We start from the raw sequence: 25,884 nt of genomic DNA, 5'->3' as shown, positions 1-25,884 counted from the left end.
GCCTTTGGAGATGTCTTAGATCCTTGTATTGCTGAGAAGGGTTAAGTCTATCAATATTAGTCATCACACAATGTGGCTGTTACTGTTTACAACGTTCTCCTGGTTCTGTTCACTTCACTCAGCATCAGACCATATAAGTCTTTCCAGATTTCTCTGAAGTCTGCCTGTTCATCATTTCTTATAGCACAAGAGTATTCCATTACATTCATATACCACAACTTGCTCAGCCATTCACCAATTGATGGGCATTGCCTCAATTTCTAATTCTTTGCCACCACAAAAAGAGCTGCTATAAACATTTTTGTATATAGGGGTCCTTTCCCCATTTGTATGATCTCTTTGGGATATAGCCCTAGAAGTGCTATTGCTGGGTCCCCTTTGGGGATAGTTCCAAATTGCTCTCCAAAATGGTTGGGTCATTTCACTACTTTACCAACAATGCAATAGTGTTCCAATTTTCTCACATCTTCTCCAACATTTATCATTTTCCTGTTTTGTCACATTGGCCAATCTGATAGGTGTGATGTGGTACCTCAAAGTCATTTTGATTTGCATTTCTCTAATCGACAGTGATTTAAAGAATTTTTTCATATGACTATAGATAGCTTTAATTTCTTCATCTGAAAGCTGCCTGTCCATATCCTTTGACCATTTATCAATTGGGGAATAACTTGTATTCTTATAAATTTGACTTAATTCTCTATATATTTTAGAAATGAGGTCCTTATCAGAGAGACTGGTTACAAAAATTCTTTCCCAATTTTCTACCTTCCTTCTAATCTTGGTTGTATTAGCTTTGTTTGTGCAAAAACTTTTCAATTTAATATAATCAAAGTTATCCATTTTGCATTTCATAATGTTCTCTGTCTCCTATTTGTTCATGAATTCTTCTGTTCTCCATAAATCTGATAAGTAAACTATTCCTTGCTCTCCTAGTTTGCTTACAGTATCAGCCTTTATATCTAAATCATGGACCTATTTTGACTTTATTTTGGTATATGGTGTGAGATTTTGATCTACACCTAGTTTCTGCCATACTCTTTTCCAATTTTCCCAGCAGTTTTTGTCAGAGTGAGTTCTTATCTCAGAAGCTGGGGTCTTTGGGTTTATCAAGTAATAGATTACTATAACCATTGATTACTGTGTCTTGCACACTTAACCTTTTCCACTGATCAACCACCCTATTTCTTAGCCAGTACCAAGCAGTTTTGATAATTGTTGTTAATATCTGGGATGGCTAGACCACCTTCCCTTGCATTTCTTTTCATTAGTTCCCTTGATATTCTGGACCTTTTGTTATTCCAAATGAATCTTATTATTTTTCCTAACTCTATAAAATAATTTTTTTGGTAGTTTGATTGGTATGGCACTGAATAAGTAAATTAGCTTAGGTAGAATTGTCATTTTTATTACATTAACTCGGCCTACCCATGAGCAACTGATGTTTTTCCAACTATTTAGATATGACTTTATTTGTGTGAAAAGTGTTTTGTAATTGTGTTCATATAGTTCCTGGGTTTGTTTCAGGAGGTAGACTCCTAAATATTTTATATCTATAGTAAGTTTAAATGGAATTTCTCTTTCTTCTCCTGCTTTTGGGCTTTGTTGATAATATATAGAAATGCTGATGATTTATGTGGGTTTATTTTATAGCCTACAACTTTGCTAAAGTTGTTTATTATTTCAAGTAGTTTTTTACTTGATACTCTAGGATTCTCTGAGTACATCTTCATATCATCTGCAAAGAGTGATAGCTTTGTTTCTTGTTTGCCTATTCTAATACCTTCAATTTCTTTTCCTTCTCTTACAGCTAAAGCTAATGTTTCCAGTACAATATTAAACAACAGTGGTGATAATGAACATCCTTGTTTCACCCCCAATCATATTGGAAATGCTTCTAGCTTGTCCTCATTACATATGACGCTTGCTGAAGGTTTTAGGTAGATGCTATTTATTATTTTAAGGAAGACTCCATTTATTCCTGTGCTCTCTATTGTTTTTAATAGGAATGGGTATTGTATTTTGTCAAAAGCTTTTTCTGTATCTATTGAGATGATCATGTGGTTTCTGTTGGTTTTGTTGTTGATATGATCAATTAAGCTGATAGTTTTCCTAATATTGAACCAGCCCTGCATTCCTGATACAAATCCTACCTGATCATAGCGTATTATTCTTGTGATAAGTTGCTGTAATCTATTTGTTAATATTTTATTTAAAATTTTTGCATCTATATTCATTAGGGAAATTGATCTATAATTTTCTTCCTCAGTTTTGACTCTTCCTGGTTTAGGTATCAGCACCATATTTGTATCATAAAAAGAATTTGTTAAGACTCCTTCTTCACCTATTTTTTCCCAAATAGTCTATATAGTATTGAAATTAATTGTTCTTTAAATATTTGATGGAATTTGCTTGTAAATCCATCTGACCCTGGAGATTTTTTCCCTAGGGAGTTCACCAAAGGCTTGTTCAATTTCTTTTTCTGAGATGGGGTTAAGTATTTTACTTCCTCTTCTGTTAAGCTGGGCAATTTATATTTTTGTAAATATTTATCCATTTCACTAAGATTGTCAAATTTATTGGCATACAGTTGGGCAAAATAGTTCCTAAATATTGTTTTAATTTCCTCTTCTTTGGTGCTGGATGCACCCTTTGCATTCTTGATACTGGTAATTTGGTTTTCTTTTTTCTTTTTTTTTTATTAAATTAACTAAAGGTTTATCGATTTTATTTTTCTCATAAAACCAGCTCTTAGTTTTATTTATTAGTTCAATAGTTTTCTTAATTTCAATTTTATTAATTTCTGCTTTGGTTTTCAGTATTTCTAATTTGGTGTTTAATTGAGAATTTTTAATTTGTTCCTTTTCTAGTTTTTTTAGTTGTATTCCCAATTCACTGATCTCTTTTTCTATTTTATTTATGTAAGCATTTGGAGATATAAAACTTCCCCTAAGAACTGCTTTTGCTGCATCCCACAGGTTTTGGTGTATTGTCTCATTATTGTCATTCTCTTGAATGAAGTTATCGATTATTTCTATGATTTGTTTTTTGACTCAGTCATTTTTTAGAATTAGATTATTTAGTATCCAATTATTTTTTAGTCTATCTTTCCATGGCCCTTTATTACATATAATTTTTATTGCATCATGATCTGAAAAGGATGCATTTAATGCAAATAGTCTATATAGTATTGGAATTAATTGTTCTTTAAATATTTGGTAGAATTTGCTTGTAAATCCATCTGACCCTGGAGATTTTTTCCCTAGGGAGTTCCTGATAAAAAGACCAGAGCTCAACAGAACATTTGATCTTCAAATACAAGACTAAAGAGACACAAAAAGGTAAACGGGATAGAAAGAAACAACATGTTATTAATAAGGGCAAACTGTTTACATCCTTACAAGGCAAGATGACACTTGCAACTTTTGAGAACTGTATTGTTATTACACCAAGTTAAAGGGGGTGAGCATAAGTTGACTTTGATGAAATGATGAAAAAAATCTAATCAAGTGGGTTAAATGGATCCAAGTAAATGGATTAATCTGATCTAATTATGAAAATGTACTGAGAGAAAAGGAAAAGAGGAAGCAGACAAGGGTAAATTACATCATAGGAAAAGGCAGAAAAACCTATTACAGCAGAGGGAAAGAAGGGAGGGAGATTAGCATTGTTTGAACCTTACTCTCATCAGATTTGGCTAAAGAAGGGAATAACATAATCAGTTAGGTATAGAAATCTAACTTGACCTATAGACAGTAGGAGGGAAAAGGGGAAAGAAAAGGGAGTGGGGACAGAAGGGAGGGAAGAAGTAATAAAGGTAAAGGGGAAGAAAAGGGAGGGGGGCTAATAGAAGGGAGGCTGGACTGAGAGAGGCCTTGGTCAAAAGCAAAACATTAGTGAGGAGGGAAAAAGAGAAAGGAGAAAGAAAAGCATAAACGGGGGGGGGGGAAAGGATGGAGAGAAAGACACACATAGTAATCATAATTGTGAATGTGAATGGAATGAACTTTCCCATAAAATGGAAGCAGATATCAGAATGGATTAACAACTACATTAAATTTTTTCATAGTGTTTTGTTTCTGCAAAGAATATTTTGGTGTTCAAGAAAATTGTTAGCTATTATCTCCTTAAATGATGCCACTATCTTAAGCCATGGGTCACAGTAATTAGATATTATAAATAATATGTAAAATAAACACCTAGACTTAGGTAAAAAGCTTTAAGTAGAGATACAAAGGGAAGAATTTTCTTTCAAAAACAGAAAAATTCTATAAACTATGAAATAAGAGAAATAAGAGAGCATAGCTATGGTTGAATATGTTATTGGGTATGGCAGATAGGTCTCAAGGAGAAAAAATGTGTTTCTTGGTCTAGATAGTGCTTGGCTATTGAGTCAAGAGCTCCTGCGTGGACAGAAAGCTAAGAAAGAAAGTTAAGTGCATTTTTTATAAATGTTTTGAGCTGAAAATTTAGCAAAATGCAATCAAAGGATACACATACATATTTAAAAGGGGGTGTTGAATGATTTTCTTAATCAAGTCACCCTACTGATTTCAGTTTGGGCTTATGTCTTCTTCCCTTATTGCCCTTCCTTTCCCTCTTCCTCTCCCCCTTTGACTAGTGGAAGACCTTGAGAGCTTTGAAAGGTCTGGAGGATGTTGGACTTTCCATACTCCTATCAGTGAACCACGAGCATCCTTGGGTCAGCTAATGGCAGTGTTTGCATTGGGAGTAAAGGACACAGATTCACATATCCACAAAGAGTCCTAAGCAAAGAAACCACAGCAGGCCCAAGGAGAACTTCTTGAGCAGCCCACAAAAGGGAGAAAAAGACTTCCAACAACCAAGAGCTATGAATTAGCCTTTTGATACAGGACTTAAGGGTTTTAATTACCTGTAAATTCAATATAAGTAGGTGGTATGATGTGACACCCAAAAAAGAAGTAATAGTATCTGAGGCTTCTTTAAGAGAAGCATAGTTTGGAGGTGACAGTCTTTTAGTATTCTGCTCCAGTCTAGCCATATCTGGAGTACTCTGTTCAGTTCTGGGTGCCATGGTTTAAGAAAAATATTGATAAGATGGAGAATGTCCAGAAAGGGGAAACTAGTATATAGTGAAGGGCCTTGAATCCATGTCATATGAAAATAGATTGAAGGAATTGGGCATGTTTAATCTTAATAAGAGAAGACTCAGGGGGAAGATGGTAGCAGACTTTGAGGATATGAAAAGCCATCATATTGGAAAGGAATTAGTCTTGCTTTATTTGTTCCCCGGAAGGCAGAAATCCAAGTTATAGAAGTCATAAAGAGATAAATTTAAGTTTGATGACAGAAAAAAAATAAAGCAATTACAGTTGTCCCAAGGTGGGATGGGCTGTCTCAAGAGGTCAGGGGCTTTTTCTCATTGGAGGTCTTCAAACAGAGAGTGGATGACTACTTGAAGGATACGTTGCAGCGGGGGTACTAGCTGGACTGTATGGATGCTGACATTCCTTCTAATTCTAAAATTCAGTAATTCTGGGTTTCTGTTTTTTAACAGTTACTTTTTTTAAAGTGAACTGAGTTCTTATCTCTTTCCTCAAATAAATCCAAATAAATATTCTAAAGAGAAAGAGTAGCTTTTGTACTGAGAAATGATGATAGGAATACATATGTGCCATCATGGTAGGGTTCATTCACTAAAAGTGATACTTGGTGATTCTGTCTGTGAAATACTGATGGAGCTCTTTATTGAACCAATATTACCAGCAGAATGGTCTTTTATCTTATCAGAACAAGGGTTAGGGAAAATTCCAAGATTTGTCAAACCTGACATTCACTACACACTTCTGGTGAATGTCCATTAGGACAAATGATATTGTAAGAAAGAACCTAGAAATTAAAAGAGATTATGAAATCCTGGGCAAGAAACGGAAGGCCTATGGGGCACATACTGTGTTTCATTACTGCTGGCCCTATAGAAGACAATGGAATCAGAAGAAAAAGGAATATCTGAAAAATGAAGAGGTGATTTAAAAAATGGTATCTCAAAAGAATGTTTTCATTTTTCCACCTTGGTTTCATGTCTGTTAATGAGGGACTCTTGAACAACAACAGAGCATACCTATGAAGATATGATTTAAAAATATGTGTATGTATATATGTGTGTATGTGTGTGTGTGTATATACATATATATGTGTATATATATATGTTATAGTCTTGCCAAACTAATAAAGAGTGCTTTAAGTGGAAAAGAGAAGAGTTGGTAAACTCCCAATTACAGTTATAAGAATGAACAAAGATGCCACTGAACCTCAGACTATAAGATAAAGACAACGACAAAGACAAATATGGTCTGGCATGCATCTTAGATTTTGAGAGAACAAATTTCAAAGGGATTAAGATTCAATTCCAGTCCATACAATAAACATTCATTATGTCTACTATGTGACAGGCATTGTGCTAGGTGCTAAGGATACAAACACAGAAATACCACAATTCTTGTGCTCACGGAGCTTACCTTCTATTGGAAAGGTAGAAAGAATCATAGGTTCTTAGATTTAAAATGAGAAGGGTCCTTCCTGGTCTAGACCTGTGACTTCATGGGTAAAGGGAACTCAAAAGTGAGGAAAATCTCTACCAATATAGCTCTGCAACTCTTAGACCATTTATATTCTTATAGAGTTGCCTGGAGGCACACTGAGGTTTATTAGGTGACTTAGTCAAGCTCATGTAGTCATTATTTGTCAGGGGCAGAACTTAAACCAAGTCCTAAATTTAAGGATGTCTCTTTATCCACTATACCATATTGCTTCTAATGAGATAAGCATAATTAAACAAAGCATAAAGTGCCTTTCTGACATATACATTTGTTGGACATATTAGTAAAAAATTTTAACTACCTGGAGGGAAAATATGAAAAGACAGAAGTTACGTAAACACAAAAGGCAGGATTATTACTTACCTTTTCCAGGTCAGGCTCACGTAAAGCTAAAGCCAATTCATTATTATCCATTACTGATGCTGCTGCCACATCAAGTGGTGTTGAGCCTCTCATTGCTGGGGAAGCTGAAAACATGTATAAGTTGTGAAATAATGAGATTCTGATTGCTGTTTGAAATCAAATAATTTGATCCTAAATTAAATTTTGACATTTTTTCTTAAAATAGTTTTTAAATCATATTATCTGATGCTGCATTATTTAAACATGCAGGTAAAATGCTTTGAATGTTGGTTACCATCACCATATAAATTGCTAAAATATACTTAAGAATTGACTCATAAGCTGGAGAGAATTTTTCCTGTGGGAATTTAATACACATTACAGATGTGTGTGATTTAGTTAAGTTATAGGGAGCTGTCTGAGTCAAATATAAGTTATGTGACTTTCCTGGGTCATAAAGCTAGTATAGGGCAGAGGATAAATTTGAACTTAGCTTTTCTGACTCTAAGCCCAGCATTCTAACGAGAAGGAGGAGAAGAGGAAGAGGGATAGAGGGACAAAGAGAATGAGAGAACGAGAGAGAGAGAGAAAGAGAGAGAGAGAGAGAGAGAGAGAGAGAGAGAGAGAGACTACATTCATTGAGTAGGGTTTTGTGTTTGTATATATTCCTTCTTATCATATGGAGGTGGCCCTGGGTTCTCAAAACTTATACTAGTGTGGCTTAAGCTCTGGAAGGTTCTACCACATTGAAAGGCTTCAAGTATGGACCTGGCAATAGGCCTGCTCTGAATTCTGAGAACCAACCTAGCTAACTATGAAGAGGTATATCACAATAGGTGGGTCAACTGGTAGTGATTAATAAAGCATAACCAATGAAGCAAAGAAAAATATGAAATGACCCTCATTTCTGTGTCCAGATGGTCCAATTATGTCTCTTATGTGTCTGTAGTGACAGTGGCAGAGTGGCAAGAAAGGGGGCGGAGAGTACTAAGAACCACACAGTTTTAAAATCATCAATAAATTTTAATTTGACCTTTGGTACTTTAAATGTGAGTTCTTTGTCCAATGACCAATAGTGAACATATTGCTAGAGGAGGTGAATAACATCAATCTTGACATTTCTGCTATTTACAAAAACAAGAGAAAGAAGGAAATTGAAGTTAAAAAGGAAGGATGGCTCACAGGCAATCCTTGGAAAGGCAAAGAAAAGACTTGGCAGGGTAGTTCTACTCTGTGCCCAAAGGATACAAAAAAAAAATTTTTCATAGGCTAATTGGTCATCACATAATGTAGTTCTAATGATAATAACTACATGCAAAAAGACAACTACAAAAAAAAAATTGCTGTTTATGTACCAACACCAGTTCCTGAGGATAAAATAGGACCACAGCAAGGACAGCAAAAAAGCCCAGAAAGTGTCTTCCTCAGCAAACATCTATAGAGGAATGGAAATGGTTTCCAAAAGCAACATCAGGTAAAAATATAAACTAGTCAGTAAAATCTTACTAAGATGGATGATTAGTGATTATGAGCAGTAGCGTCTTACAAAACAGAGACAAACAGTTTAGGATAAAAACAAGTTTAAAGAAAGTCCAACAAGACATCCAATCTAACTAAACCAACTCAAGTTTTTCAAGACTGAAAATGGAAAGAGAACCATAAAAAGGAGAAAAATAGAAAAGATTTGCAAAATTCATTATAACAAACTATTTTCTCCATGGAACCACCCCATTGGACCCTAATAGTTTCAGATGTGTTTATAGAGGAGTTAAAAACAGCACTAACACAAAGACATAAAAAGCAGTCAGATTAGACAAATATACTTAGGAAAGATCTGTGCTGAAAATGAAACAATTCTGTGAGCTTTACCAGTAACACTGAAAAAATGGCAAATGAGAGAATGTTAATAACAATCAAGTTATAGTCCAAGCACAGAGGACTAAAGGGAATTTCTGAATCTATGAGATCACATATCCATTTCAGTAACTAAATAGACATTACAGTTTCCATACACAGTGTAATATATACATATATGATAGTTATATACATAAACATATGATACACATCTGATACACATATACATATGATAGTTACATGTTAGTTACATATGATAGTTAACTAATGTGGTTACACATAATTTTAAAATATATTTAATATTTTAAGTAGGTAAGGAAAAGGTTAAATATGTTATGTATTTTTACAACAATAAATCATAAACTGCTTAAGATAAATTTTGATTACAATATGGATATCATTTTTTCTTATTCTTCTTCAGTGTTATAGGATTCTAATTTTAAAAAATATGTTTTTACTTACCAAGACCAACACTGCTGTTCTCCAGTAAATAACTAAGATGATCAAACATTGCTTTCTGATTCTGCCGACTTATACGGCAGAAATAACATAGAAAACGACAACAATTGGCGACCATCTTAGGAAAGGTGATTTCCTACATAAAAAGCACTGATTTAGTTATGACAAAAAAAAATTATTGTTGTTTTTGTGAACTTAAATACAGTGAATATTACAGTTTCATTCAAACTACTTATGAATAACTGTCATGTCATGATACAAATACATTATGTGATTTTTAAGATTACAGGAAAATACACATACACATTTGTAAATTTTTAAAATACAAGCTTCTCATCTTGTGGCCCAGACATGTAAAAAACAGATGAATTTATATGTTTCAAAGATATTTTTAAACAAAGAAAAACACTTTATGAGAGAAAATACAAGTTCATGTTAACAAAACTTTGATTAAAATTTTATATGACAAAATTAATGTATCTTTTAATTTTTTAATATTATTCTGACTTTCATATTCTCAATAAATGAGTGAAATGGAATATTGATCTACAATTTATTCAGCATTGTGGAGTCCTGATATAAGTTCAAATGAAAAGTCATTACAAAAAATTCTAAAAGATTACCCAAAATCTTTAGATCCACTAGAATTTTATTATGAATATTACTTGAATCAACAAGGCTATCACCTGGGCTTGGGAAACTTAGTATTACTGGATTTTTGTAATAATCACTTGATAATATGTACTCTAGTTATCTGTGTACATCTATAAATTCCCAATCAGATAATAAAAATTCCCTAAGGGCAGGGTAACTTTTTAAATATAATGTAAGCTTCTAGTATAATGCAGTATACCTACTAGGGACTTAACACATTTGTTTAAATGAAATGAATTGAATGGTGTTTGTTTTGTTAAAAAAAAAAGCAATTTAAAACAGTTAAGATATAGTATTAATTTATCAATATTTTAAATACCTCTTCATAAGACAGACACTAGAAAAGTAAAATTGTTGTCATTGTAAGAAAAGGAAATGTTCATACTATAAGACATAGTCATCTGATAATTCAGAGTGAAAATAGTATTGGAGTTCCAGTATTGAACACGAAAATTAAATTTTGAGCTCACAAACTGAGTCTTAACCTTCTAGAAATTAATGTGGAAAGACCTACTTAAAATTACTTTTCAAATAGTAAAATTACAATTAAGAAACTGTTTACTAAACTGACATTCCAAATGTCATCCAAAATCTATTCTTTCACCAATTCAATAAATTTGACAAACATTTATTAAGCATCTACTCTGTGCAGAGCAGAACTTTTATTCAAATTTAAAGTAAGACATAGTCCTTCTGCTCAGGAAAGTTACAGTCTATTAGGGGAATAAGACAAAGATAACTATAATACAGGTTAATAAATGATATTTAATTAGACATGTACAAAACAAATGTTATATGAAGTTCTAGAGCTGAGGCCTTTCTGTGAAGGGTGTCTGTCTGTCTGTCTTCTAGAGGGAAGGAGGGATTAGGAGAGGCTTCATGATGGAGGTGGCATTTGAATTGGGTTGTAAAGGATGGGTAGACTAAGAAGGATAGGGAAAATATTCTAGGCATATAAGGAAAGGCACAATGATGGGAATGGTGCAATATGTGTTCTAGGGACAGAGAGGAATCCAGTTTGGTTGGAGAAAAAAGTGAATGAAAATGTGTACCATGAGATAAAATTGACAAAGTACAGTGGCATCAAATTGTAGGATGCTTAGAAAGGCAGATAATGAAGACAGAAATTTACTCAGTAGTCAGCAGGAATCCAATAAGGATTTCAGAGTGAAAAATGGTGGCATACCCAGATCATCTCTTTACCTTGGACTCGCCACCTCCAAGGACATTGACCATTACTTCCATTACAGTTTCATGCATTCCAAGTGCCCGCATCAGATTGGGATGTTGGTAAAATACTTTGTTGTTCATGATATCTCTAGAGGGAAAGAGAAATGTGGGAAAGAGAAATGAAAGAGAATTAAATTTTCAGGAAAAAGATACCTGCTATTCTATTTTATGAGTTATAAACAACTTGAGAGCTGAGAGAAAATTTCTACTCAGATAAAAATACACAATAATTAAGTCTTAGTATTTTAGTTCTACATATTGATCTTCCCTTGACAAATGTTAAAATTTTAATGAGTTCATAGAAATAACACAAAACTTTTATTCATTTGGCAAGTATACAATGGATTATTTACAAAGTAACTTAAGAAAAATTTATTTCCACTTTGATTCTTTAAATTTAGAAGTATTTGATAAAATCTCACTTATAGAACACATTCATATGATAATTTCCAAACTGTTTAAAAATATAATCCCAAAAGTCTTGAATAACAGAATCAATTCCCTCCACTTCAACATTTATTCAGTGTGTAAATTTGGAAATGAGTCAAGGAGATTAAACATTTAGAAAAGGATAGGTCCATTCCCTCAAGCTGCTGTCATCCTGAGACTAAATAGTAACTCATATTTCAATAGCACTTTAATGTTTAAAAAAAAAACCACTTTCCTTACTGAAACACAGTAAGTCAGGTAATATAAATATCATTATTAAATGATGAAGAAACTAAGACTGAGGGAGGTAAAATGGCTTCCTGAGAATTACATTGCTAGGAACTATCACAGTCAATATCAGACTCCAAATCCAGTACTCTTTCTAAATATACCATACAATAATACTGTTTCTAAATATATATTCAACAGTTGCATATCATAAATATTACATTTGCATTTAATTCTTATTTAAAGGAAAACTTTTTTCAGTAGAAAATTTGATACATACTTAACTAATAATCAACAAACACTTATTAAGGGCTCCTAACTGGCCAGGCATTGTGTTAAGTGTCAGAGATACAAAAAAGGAAAATGTTCCTGCCCTCAAGTAGTTTATATTCTAAAGGAGGAGAAAACATGTACATGTATAATTATATAGTATGTGTGTGTGTGTGTGTGTGTAGGTGGATACAGATATAAGTAGATATATAATGTGTCTGCACACAAAAATACATAAAATGAATACAGGGCTGTATTAGTAGGGAGGGCACTAATAACTGAGGGAATCAAGAAAACTTCATATAGAAGGTGACATTTAAGCTGAATTTTTAAGGAAATCAGGGATTTTGTGTACATTAAAATAAAATCTAAGGAAACCAAAGGGGCTTAAAATTTTTCTTGATGGTCTAGGTATTGCCTTGTAAGCTAACATTTATTTAAAAGTGCTTTTTTTCCCCGAAGTGCTTTGTTGTTTGCAGTACCAACATAATTCAAATCCTCGATAAGTGATTTCTATCAAATATATTAAAAATTTTCAAGTGATGAGGTCTATACTAAAAAGTTAACAAGTAGACTGAAAGTATTATTTTAACATGTGATATTTTACCATAAATTTTTCTGGGAAGAGAGACAATATATGTGTGATTCTCAAATGTGTTAATGATTTACACATTTTCAAATATAGACAGAGGCAGTGTGGGATAGTGGATAGAGACAATAATGGCCTTGGAGAAAGGAAGACCAGAGTTCATATTCCATTTCTGGTACGTGGTGTTTGATGTATCAGTCAGTCAATAAACACTTAGTAATGCTCCCACTATATGTCCTAAGTACTAGGGATACAAAGAAAATTAAGAGGCAATATCTGCTCTCAAGAAGCTCACTCCAATGGGGGCCATAGCATGTAAACGATTATGTACAATCAATCTACGTATAAGATACATTGGAAATAATGAACAGAGGGAAGGCATTAGAAGTAGGGTGAATTGGAAAAGGCATCATATAGACTGTTGGATTTCAGTTGGGATTTGAAGGAAGCCAGAGAAACAAGGAGGTAGGGACAAGGTAGGAGAGCATTCCAGGCATGGGGTACAGACAGTGAAAATGTCCAGATCTGAAAAACAGAATGTTCTGTTTGGAGAACAGCAAAGAAGCTAGCACCACTGGATTGCAGAGTACAAGTGGTATAGGTGGGAAGGCAGGTATAAGGTATAAAAAGACTGGAAATGTGTTGGGGGTGGGAGGAAGGCAGGTTATGCACAGCTTAGAATGCCTCCAGAGGATTTTGTATTTGATCCTGCAGTGATAGGTGGCCCCGGGGCTTTAATAAAAAAATAACTTTGACAACTGAGTGGAAGATGGATTGAAGGGCAAAGAGACTTGAGGCAGACAGACCGAAAAACAGACTGTAGCCATTGTCCAGGTGTGAGGTAATGAGGGCCTGCACCAGGATGGGGAGTGTCAGAAGAAGGGGTCATATGGGAAAGATGTTACCAAAACAAAATTGATTGACATTAGTGACATATTGGATATGGACGGTGAGAGAGAGTGAACAGTTATAGATGATGTCTAGGTTGTGAGTCGAGGTGGATTGGAGGATGGGAGCATAGGATAGGTCAGAAAACATTATAAAAAGTAATAGCAATATTGTTTTAAGAACAATTTTGAGTGAATAAGCTATTTTGACTATAATAAATACCCAAATTAACTACAAAAGATATATGAAGAAAGAAGCTATCTGCATCCACAGAAAGAACTGAAAAATAGAAGTATGCATAGAATCATTTTATATATTTTTCTATTTGTGTCTAATAGTAGTTATCTCTAGGGAGAGGTTGGGAGAGGACAGGAAAAAAAAGAAAAGAAATTTACATGATAATTCTTTTGTATATTTGAAATGGATAGCAAGTTGTGCTTGGTAGAAATGCAGTTTCACGTACAATCATCTTTTATATTGCACTATATTATGGAAATGCTTGTTTTACTCCATAAATGTGTATTAATGTAAAAAAATAAAGAGAAATTTAAAAAACAAAATAATCAAAGGTGGCAGTCTATTCCAGGGAACACAGATGTGAGGTGACTGCTATGGAACATTTAGACACCAATTTTATTTTTCACAATACTTAGCTAAGCTACTGATTAGAAGAGAGGCTGGAAATAAGACTTGTATTACAATAAAAAAAACACAAGAAAGTAAAGCCATGAGGGTAGGGGGAAGAAACTAAAGTTAGGGTAAAAAAATACCCTTTAAAGGGCTTCACACTTGTAAACTACATAATATTTTTTTCAAGTTAGGAGGTGCTACACACGGAAAGCAATGAATAGCACCATGCCAAAAAAATGAAGATGACTATATTTTAACAGAAGGAAACACAGAAAGGAAACAGAAGGAAAGACTGGTTACTCATATGAGAGTCAATTCTAAATCAGTTATCAATGGGTTTCTTGGAGCAAAAAACTAACAACTCTAACAAGCATTTATATGGATAAACCATAAAGCTGGTACATCACTAAATACACATTTGACATAAACTTCATATGGATAATTTTAAACTAAACACAGAATTAGGTAGGAGGAAGGTTAGAACAGGCTAGATCATATTTAGAAAACTGTACAATACTCTCAATGACCCAAAGCTTCTCTCTGAAACAAAACTCTAATTTTTAAATATCAATATTCATTTGTAGTAACTATAATAGTCATGATTATTGCTGTGAATATATTTCTTTCAAAGTTTCTTTCAAGGATTGATAGGTAAATCCTTTCTATTTTCATTTTGTCCTCTTGTTTAGGAGATGTAGACAGTTTTCTTTCATAATTTCTTTAAATATGATATCTAGGGTCTTTCTGTTTGGTAATAGCTTTCAGATAATATGATGACTTTCAAATTATTTCCCTTGATCTATTTTCCAGATTATTTTTAATATTAATTATCTTACAATTGCTTCTGCTCTTAAAAAATCTTTTGATTTTGTTTTAATAGTTCTTTTTTTTCTTGTGGCATTGTGAACTTTTGTTTGGTCTACTGTAATTTTCAAGGAGTCTGTTACTTGGGTAACATTTTGTACATCTTGTACTGAATTGCTAATTATCCTTGCGAGTCTTTCCTCCAAAGGAGGAAAAGACATTTCACTTCTTTTCAAATGATTTTCCCAAGTACTCTCATTTCAGTTTGTAGCTTTCTAGTTATTCCCCTCTTTTGAGCTCATGTCTTGAGTGTCCCAGACACCATAACAGCTCTTTATCTTAGGAATTTTTTTTTTTTTGGTTATTAACTCTTCCAGACTTACTTCCAAAATTGGGACTTTATATTAGGGGCAGCTAGGTGGCACAATGGATAGAGTGCTAGGCCTGGAAATCAGGAAGCCTCAACTTCCTGAGTTCCAATCCAGCCTCTTACTAGCTGTGTCACCATTAGCAAGTCACTTAACCCTGTTTGCCACAGTTTCCTCATCTGTAAAATGAGCTAGAAAAGGAAACGGCAAATCACTCCAGTATTTTTAACAAGAAAACCCCAAATGGGGTCCTAGAGAATCAGACACAATTGAACAACAACAAAAATTAGGACAAGATTCTGTGTCCTTCTGAAGGGAATGGCTGGACCTTCTTTGGCTCAGATCAACTGGGGTCATGCTTCTAATTTCTCTGGGTATAGAATGTTGTTTGTATTCAAAATCTCAGAGATGGCTCAGGGTCTGCAAACTTTTAGCGTACCCACATCCATTTAATCTAGGGTAAAACATGATTGCTGCCCTCCTTGTTTGAGTTTTGCAAGCTTCTGACCACAGTTCGGGACCAGGTGATAAAAGTGTAGACTTACCCCAGGTTAGAGTTCTGATATACTGATGCTACCCCAGCCTTTAATCACTTAACTGAAAGGCTCTTTGCCCCAGCACTAGAAATCACTGTGCAGGGCTTTCCTGGCTAGATAACCTCCCCAGTGCCCACAGACCTCTCTGTCTGTCTTCCTATGCTGACCTAGGTTATAAAAATGACTCACTATCATTTTACTTTGGATTTCCTGATGACTATTTGGTCTGGTATTCTTTGAATATATTTGTTGGAGGGATAGCTGGGTTATACAGTTCCCTCCTACTCTTCCATCTTTACTGCACACTATAAGGTTTACTTTTTTTTGATGTAATACATAAGGTTCACTTAAAAAAAAACTATATTAGAGCCCTGAAAAATGTAGTGACCAGTTTTGTATTTAGAAATCTAACAATCTAATATTGAAGAACACCTCTGCCCTATTGGCAAAGAAGTAGTTGATTACAGTTGCAAGTTTAAGGAATATACTGTCATAAATGATGACCAATATGCTGATTTGTTTTATTTAGCTAAAATTTTTTCCCAAGAGAGTGTTCTACTGGAGAAGTGGGGATGGTAATGGGGGGGGGAGAAAACATTGGGAACTGAGAATAATGCAAAAAAAAATAAAGGATCAATAAAACATTTAAAAATTATAATTGTTTTTTTTTATCTTGAATATTGCTAATGAAGGTATTTTCAGCAAAAAGGTGGAACCAATGAGATGCCACATGGACTAGTAAATAGAAAGTTGCATTTTAATCTAGGCAGATTTGATTTCAAATTACACCTCTGACACATGCTGCTTCTGTGACCCAAGCTAAGTCACTTAACCTCTTTGTCCCAGTCAATTCTCTCACACTGTAAATTGCACAGAAGATGCTAATTTACATTGATGGAAGACATTTATTCACTAGGAGTTCATTATACCAAAACATCACAGGTTAGTCTCATCAACAAAAGCATGATTAAATACTTACTTTGTAATAATCACTGTGATAAGTGCTAGGGATACAAAAAGAATGCAAAAATAGTCCCTGCCCTCAAAAAGCTTATATCCTAGTGGAGGAGACAATATATGCATAAATGGTACATAAAAGACATATAGGACAGATGGAAGGTAGACCTATATGTGAAGGCACTAACAAGAGAGTGTAAAGTCTTACTGTAGAAGGTGGCAATTGAGCTTGAATTTTAAAGACAGTCAAGCATTGTAAAAGTTGGAAGTTAGGAGGGAGAGCATTCCAGGCATGAGGGAGGGCCAATGGAAAGACAAAAAGATAAGAGATGAAGCACTGAGTGTAAGAAACAGCAAGTAATACAGTACATTAGAAACACAGAGTGTACAGTTAGTCAGACAATCAATGAACGTTTATTAAGCACTACTATGTGTCAAGCACTGTATTAAGCACTGAAGATGAGTAATATGAAAGATGCCTGGAAAGTTATGAAGGAACTAGGTCAGGGGTGGAGAACCTATGGCCTCAAGGTCCATGTGGCTCTCTTAGTCCTCAAGTGCAGCCCTTTGACTGAATCCAAACTTGGACTCAGTCAAAAAGCCACACCCGAAGACCTAGAAGGCCTTGAGGTTGCAGGTTCCCTACCCCTGAGCTAGACTATGAAAAGTTTTAAATAACAGAGGATTTATTGATCCTAGAAGAAATAGAGAGCCACTGGAAGTTTAATGAATAGATATGATCAGACTCATACCTCGGAAAATTATTTTGGCATTTGTGTGACAGAGCAGAATGGGAAGAGACTTCAGGTAAGTAGTCCAATTCACATATGAATGTAATAAATTATTATGAGGTAATGAATAAAAAATATGTAGAATTCAGGGCAGCCTAGGACAATTTATAAGATCTGATGCACTATGAAATAAGCAGAACTAGAATAACAATATGAAGAATGATTATAACTACATAAATTGAAAGAAAAAACCAAAAAGGAAAATGAACACTATGAAAATATAATGATCAAGTTTAACCATAGAGAAGGACTGAGAAAATATACCTCCTTGGGAGGCAGAATAAAGGCAGGGACTTGCCTGAGCTCTCCCCCAAACCTCTCCAAATACCTGTAAAATGATGCTAAACAAATTCTAGAGCAGCAGAACCCACAAAGAGACAGAGTGAAACAAATTTTCAGCCCAAGACAACTTGGAAGGTTGGCAGGAAAGGTCTGCTGCAACAGGGTGAGAGAGGAACACAGTCCAGAGGCCACAGTAAACCTGGAGAAGGTCTTAGGAGCCACTGAATCAGCAACAGAGGGGCTGATTACAGAGCTCTCGGCCCATAGATGGTAAAGGGGTTGACCAACTGGTCAAGGGATTACAAGGCCTTTTCACTAGCACTGAGGAAGGACTCTGTTGCTTTGCCCATATTCAAATCTGGGGCACAGTCCTAGATGGCAGTCCCAGGGTGAAGAGGAACACTAGCATAGCAGAACTACAGCCACAGATGAAGGGGGGGACCCTCCTCACAGCTCCAGGGCAGGAAAGGGAGCTTGTGGTTGCTCACAAACCACAGCACAGGCCAGGAGAGTAATGGACACCTCTCCTTAGATCATACCATTTCGGCAGAACTGAAAACTTACAGGTCCCTAGAAGTGTCTCTGAAAACAGCTGCAAAAGCACCTAAAGCTTGGGACAGTGCTTCCCCTCCACCCTGCAAGAAGAGCCCTACTTTAACAAAGAGTTAAAAAGTCAAGTAACAAGCTGTGGAAATGAGCAAACAGCGGGGGAAAAAAAACTTAGACTATAGATTCTTACTTTGGTGACGAGGAAGATGAAAACACACAATCAGAAAAAAACAACTAAGTCAAAGCTCCTGCATCCAAAGCCTCCAAGAAAAATATGAATTGGTCTCAAGCCATGGAAGACCACAAAAAGGATTTTGAAAATCAAGTAGAGAGGTAGAGGAAAAAATGGAAGAGAAATGATGCAAGAAAATCATGAAAAACAAGTCAACAGCTTGGTAAACGAGATACAAAAAATACTGAAAAAAATAACACCTTAAAAACAGACTAGGCCAAAAGGTAAAAGAGGTCCAAAAAGTGAATGAGGAGAAGAATACCTTAAAAAGCAGAACCGGTTAAATGAAAAAGGAGGTCCAAAAGTTCACTGAAGAAAATAATTCCTTAAAAACTAGAATGGAGCAAATGGAAGCTAATGACTTTATGAGAAATCAAGAAAAACCAAAAGAACAAAAAAAATGTGAAATACCTCACTGGGGGAAAAGAAAAAAAAGCTAACCTGGAAAATAGATCCAGGAGAGATAATTTAAAAATTATTGGATTTTCTGAAAGTCATGACAAAAAAAAGAGACTTGACATGATCTCTCAAGAAATTATCAGGGAAAACTGACCTAATATTATAGAACCAGAGGTAAAATAGAAATTGAAAGAATACACCAATCACCTCCTGAAAGAGATCCCAAAATGAAAATTCCTAGGAATATTACATTCAAATTCATATTACAGCCAAAATCCAGAGTTCTCAGGTCAAGGAGAAAATACTGCAAGCCGCCAGAAAGGAACAATTAAAGTGTGGTAGAGCCACAGTCAGGATAACACAAGATTTAGCAGCTTCTACATTAAAGGATGAAAGGGCTCAAAATATGACATTCCAGAGGACAAAGAAGATAGGATTACAATCAAGAATTACCTCTCTAGCAAAACTGAATATAATCCTTCAGGACAAAAAAATGGACATTCAATGAAATAGAGGACTTTCAAACATTCTTGATGAAAAGACCAGAGGTGAATAAAAATCTGACTTTCAAATACAACGCTCAAGAAAAGCATAAAAAGGTAAACAGAAAAGGGAAATCATAAAGAACTCAACAGAGTTAAACTGTTTACATTCCTACATGGAAAGATTATATTTGTAACTCATAAGATCTTTCTCATTATAAGGGTAGTTAGAAGAAGTTTATATAGACAGAGGGCACAGGTGTGAGTTGAATATGAAGGGATGATATCTAAAAAATAAAACTAAGGGGTAAAAGAGGAACATACTAGGAGAAAGAGAATGGTAGAGGTAGAATGGGGTAAATTATCTTATATAAAAGAGGCAAGAAAAAGCTTTTACGGCACAGGGGAAGATGAGGGGAGAAATGAGGGGAAGTGAGTGAACCTTATCCTCATCAGAATTGACTCATAGAAGGAATAACATACACACTCAATTGAGTATAGAAATCTATTTTGCCTACAGGAAATTAGAGGAGAAGGGGATAAAAGAAGGGAGTTGATAGTCAAGAGAAGACAAATTGGGGGAGGGAGTAATCAGAAGCAAAATACTTTTGAAGAGGGACAGGGTGAGGAGAAAGAATAGAATAAACAGGGGGAGAGAGATTAGGATGGAGAGAAATATAATTAGCAATTGTAACTGTGAAAAAAATTTTGAAGCAAGTTTCTCTGATGAAGGCCTCATTTCTCAAACATATAGAGTACTGAATCAAATTTATAAAAATAAGCGCCATTCCCCAATTGATAAATGATCAAAAGATATGATCAGTTTTCAGATGAAGTAATCAAAGCTATCTATAGCTATATGAAAAACTACTCTCACTACTGAGTGGAGAAATGCAGATCAAAACAATTCTGAGGTAATACCTCCTGCCTATTACATTGGCTAATAGAACAGAAAAGGTAAATGACAAATGTTGGAGGGGATGTGGGAGAAATGAGACACTAATGCAGTGTTGGTGGAGTTGTGAACTGATTCAAGCATTCTGTAGAGCAATTTGGAACTATATCCAAAGGACTATAAAACCATGTATACCCTTTGACCTAGCAATACCACTACTAGGTCAGTATCCCAAAAGAAATAAAAAACAAAAAAGAAAAGGATAAATACACACACACACACACACACACACATATACATATACATAAACACATACATAATTATATACAAAAATCATTATAGCAGCTCTTTTCTGGTGGCAAAGAATCAGAAATTGAGGGGATGTCCATCAATTGGGGAATAGCTGAACAAGTTGTGGCATGTGATTATGATGGAATACTATTGTATTATAAGAAATGATGAGCAGGATGCTCTCAGAAAAGACTTGCATGGGCTGATGCAAATTGAAATGTACTATGTAGAAAGTAATAGCATATTATAAAATGATCAGCTGTGAATGACTTAGCTATTCTCAGCAATACAATGATCCAAGACAACTCTGAAGGACTTATGATGAAAAATGTTATCTAACCCCAGAGAAAAAACTAATGATGTATGAATACAGATGGAAACCTGCTTTTTTTACTTTCTTTATTTTTCTTGATTTTTTTTGGTCTTTTTTTTCTTTCAAAACATGACTATTATGGATAAGTTATGCATGACTACACAAGTATAACCTATATTAAATTGCTTGTCTTCTCAATGAAGGGTGTGGGGGGGGTGGGGAGGAAGGAAAGGAGAGAACTTGGAACTCAGTTTCAAACACTAATGTTAAAAATTGTTTTTACATGTAACTGGGGAAAAATAAAATACTAAAATAAAATAAATCAAAAAAAAAAAGAAAATCTTGAAGGAAAAAAAAAAAAAGAAAACGCACCTCCCTTCCTTGAAAAGGTGGGAGAAGATGAGTATGGTACATCGGCTATCCCTGTCAGATGCAGTCAATATGTTGGTTAGCTTTGCTGAGTTATCTTTTCTTTTCATTGTTATTCTCTGTAACAAGGGATGGTATGGTATGAGCAACGTCCTAAGGGTACCCTTATCCCATGCAAATAAAGCTGTTTTTCTTCCCCCCTGGAGATGTGACAAAGCTATCCCAAGGCCTTGATGAGCTCAGGTAGCTGAGGCCTAAGCAGCTTCTTGACAGCCTCTGATTCTACTAATGTGGCTTCTTGGTCACCTAAGCACATAAAAAGGCCTGCTTAAATGGAGTGAAGAATCTGAGACTTTGCAGATGTTCCAAGACCACTGTGAAGCCACAAGGACTAATGTTCAATAAACATTAAGAAGTATCTACTATGTTTAAAGCACTGTGACCTGCTGACCAAAAGAATATGCATATAGAAACAAAGGTATCTATTTAAGTTAAGTTGGAATATCCTTATTGAATATCTTTTCTATTATATGGCTAAGTAAATCTCCTTTTATTAAGAGTCAAATGAGTGCCTCATTTCATTCTAAACCTTAACTAAGGAGGTAGAAAATTGAGTTGGGCCCACCCATAACAGCATTCACATACCACTACAACTAATGTGCTCAGTTCTAAAAAATAATTTTAGGGATTCTTGTTCTTTTTTTTTCATTTGCTTTCTCACATTATATATGCATATAGCTATAATTTAAAATTAGAAGTCTTACACATCACATATGCATATGCATATATATATTACCAAACCCTTTTCAGAGATATTTCAAATAAGGATTTTTTCTTAGGCAATAGCTTCCTTTCATGTTCTAATTGCTTTGGTTTTGTACATGTAAAAACTTTTTACTTTCATGTAATCCAAATTCTCTATTTTATCTTTTCTTCTTGAACTTATCTCCTCTTTGGTTAGGAACTCATTCCTTAGTCACTGGGAAGGTTCTCTTGTATTTTTTGTTCTATGACTTTTAATATTTAAGTTGTATATTTTTAATTTATTTCAAAGGAAACTTACAAATAAATACAATCGCTTCTAGAGGCACTTAGTAGACAATAAGTGTGCTACCTTGGTGCTAAAAACAAAATAAAAAATCATCAATTGTTATTAATATCATGCTCAATGGTCCTTAATATAGTTATTTGCCTATACATGTATATATGTCTATATTACATACAGACGTGTGTGTGTGCCATAGAAATATGATTCCTAAAGCTTGATGACAGATACAAAATATTTTTTTAAAAAAAACTATCACAAAATCATAGAATTCTTGAATTGAAAGTTACTTAAGAGGTCATCTAGCCCAACCTCCCATTCAGTGAGAATTCCCTTTTGGAATATCACTAATGAGTTATTCACTCATTTCAGTCAGGTCTGACTCTTTGAGACCCATTTGGGGTTTTCTTGGCAAAGATACTGGAATGGTTTGCCATTTCCTTCTCCAGATCATTTTTACAGATGAGGAAACTGAGGCAAGCAGGGTTAAGGGACTTGGACCAGAGTGACACAGCTAGTAAGTGTCTGAGGCCGGATTTGAACTCATAAAGAAGAGTCTTCCTAACTCAGGCTTGGAGCCCTATCTACTTTGCCACCTAGTTGCCCAGAGTTAAAAACAACACAACCAAATACCAAATAGTATTAAATGTCAAAGTTCATAATTCTTGGCTTAAGTCTTAAATAAAACTGCACATTTAACACCTTACTCCACAAATGCTCATATTACTCAATTAGTCTTTGTTCCTAAAAACTGCTGTGAATAGTATTATCATGCTAACATTCAGTGATCCAAATCACAGAATTTCAAAGGTAGAAGAGATATCAGAAACTATTTAGCTCAATATGTCCCAACTCTTTCAAAAGGCCTTTCCAACTCTTGCCATTGTTAGTACACCCTGCCAAATAATGACTGTTTTTATTTTGTTTATACCTTATATTGGCTTAACTGCAATCATGTTGTACATCCCCAGTGGAATTTAAGTTTTTTGAGGGCAGGATTTCAAAGCCTAGAAAGTGCCTGGTATATAGAGGTGCTAAATCAATGCTTGTTGATGAATCGGACCTAAATTTGCCTTTTTTGTAGCCAATGCTCCTAGTTTTACTCTCTAGGGCCAACTATAACAAGTCTTATCTCTCTTTCAAGTTACAGCTCATCAAATTCTAGAAGGCATTTCTATTATGAACCTCCTAAGTCTAAATGAACACCTTCCTTCTATAGATTAAACATTCTTGTTTCTTCCAATTAGTCCTCATACATATAGTATGAATTCAAGGCCCTTCACCATCAAGTAACTTTTGTGTTGGGACTTCTTAAAGATTTAAAAATTAATAAAGCATAACATTTTAGAAACAGTAAAAAATCAAATGCTCAAATGGCCACTTTGAAAAGTTGAAATTAACTGATACCATTTACTATTGGAATACAATAAGAAATAAGAAATTTATGGGGGACAAAGTACTGTACAAAAGTCAGTTAATTTACCCTAATCCACGGATCATAAGCTTCTCTTCTTCTTTGCCCATCCTGACACTTAGTAGAGAACGAATTTGTCCAAGAGATGCCAGCAAGTTGATGGTATCTTCCACTGAGACTCCATTTATGGTATAAGTCTTTGGTAATGCCCGAACTAAACCACCAATGCCATCATATTGGCGATGTAGTAATACAAACATGGCCCTCACCAACTCAGGGTCTTCAATGACAGACTCCTGAGCCCATCGCACCATTGTCTCAGAGATCAACTGCTGAAGAGTGGCTAGGAAAATAAAACAGGAAGAGAGAGAGAGACAGAGAAAGAGAGAAAGAGAGAGAGAGAGATTAATTCATTCCTATATCCCTACTTACTGTCTGGTCTTTATTTTAGTATGAAATGACTAAGAGTATTATGCATAGAAAATAATTCATAAGAGGAACTCTTATGATAGATAACATGGTGAATTTAAATATATCTTCAAAATACTTTACTATAGAAATATTAATAAAAACGTTTTAGTTCCATACAACAGAAACTATGAGTAATATATATTTAGACACGTAATAATAATCTATAGTAAAAAATTCCAAAATTATTTTAAAAATATTCACATTAGTAATAGTGGTATGTGAATTTAATCAAAATAAAATGTTTACATTTGTTGACATAATAATCTTACAACTTCTGACATCTTTAAAAAATTATTAATATACACAGTTTATCCTCCTTTTGCTCCATGTATTACAGGTACACAGTGGAACCTCATATTATTGACTCGCTACACATATATTCTATGTTCAAAACACATTTATTAGTAACAGTGATGATAATTCCAAGGGGAAAATTCATAGTCCATCTTAGAAGAGGCACAGTCCTAATTTAAGTATTTGAAACTGTTTCAAAATTGTAGTGCTTACATCTATGTTTTCTAATTCAAATTTATATAAATGTATTATCTCTAGAAGAAGACTTCATATTGCCTCAAAATTTTTCTGGCTTTGTTCTACTCATCTTCATCCCACCAACTCTGTAATGAATACTACAAATATTAAATTTATAATTATTATCAAAGAACACCAATTTTTTGTTTCTTTGGGAATGTTATTATTTAGCCATTTTATTATTACTTACATATAGACACCTATTATTAAGTCCTACTCCAATGCCTCATTTTGACATGATGACCCTGGCTTCTTAAAGACTATACCAGTGAAGCATAAAGCCTGGTACGTCCTATAAAATCTTCAAGCACAGTCCTGGAAACAGACTGTGTTTCAGTTGTTTGAGTTTCAGTCTATCTAAATTCTAAATTTAAGGGTCTCAATATTCAGGGCAAGCCAAATAGGCAATCAGCTAAGGAAATTGTCTACTAAGGTATGAAGAGTTGTAGGTACTTAATAATACTTAAGCACTGAAGCAGAGGTATTTCAGAATGTAGTAAGTATTATATTATAAATCAGGTGCCAGAATTATATTTCCTGTGACTCCCCAGAGACCAAATCTCCCTTCCCTGACCACTATTACTCTCTGTGTCCTCTCCCCTTGTTAAAATGTAAACAAACTCTTTGAGGACAGAGACTGGCTCACTTTTATATTTGTATGCTCAGCACTTTTAAAGTGCCTAGCACACGTAAACAAAATAAGCACTTAATAAATGTTTTTTAATTCATTCATTGGAATCATTAAATTTTGAACAATTGGGATCTTCTAAACTGATACTTAAGATGCATAACATTACATCAAAAATAATGGGAAATGGCATGTGGGAAACAACACAGTATAAGTGAACACATAAAATAAATTGTTTATAATGTATAATGAGATGAAAGGTATACATAAACATACATATATATATGGAGTGTGTGTGAGTTTGTGTATGTGTGTGTGTGTGTTCTTATGTATATGTGGGCAGCTAGGTGGTGCAGAAAATAGATTGCCGGGC

At 34.5% G+C, this 25,884-nt stretch overlaps 1 protein-coding gene across 1 annotated transcript in view; it reads right to left on the bottom strand.

Moving 5' to 3' along the window:
• Positions 1-25,884, bottom strand: part of LOC114049459 (ryanodine receptor 2) — an 811,539-nt gene that overhangs the window by 261,641 nt on the left and 524,014 nt on the right. Inside the window, exons 41-44 of the mRNA XM_027870708.1 lie at positions 23,951-24,224; positions 11,094-11,208; positions 9,240-9,372; positions 6,945-7,048 (exon numbers count right to left, since the gene is read on the bottom strand). Of these exons, the coding sequence (XP_027726509.1) occupies positions 6,945-7,048; positions 9,240-9,372; positions 11,094-11,208; positions 23,951-24,224 (626 nt within the window). The remainder of the gene's footprint in view (positions 1-6,944; positions 7,049-9,239; positions 9,373-11,093; positions 11,209-23,950; positions 24,225-25,884) is intronic.

This window comes from Vombatus ursinus, unplaced genomic scaffold, assembly GCF_900497805.2.
Source record: "Vombatus ursinus unplaced genomic scaffold, bare-nosed wombat genome assembly UNPS02014798.1, whole genome shotgun sequence".
Lineage (NCBI taxonomy): Eukaryota > Metazoa > Chordata > Mammalia > Diprotodontia > Vombatidae > Vombatus > Vombatus ursinus.
This window is presented reverse-complemented; position numbering and strand designations above follow the sequence as displayed.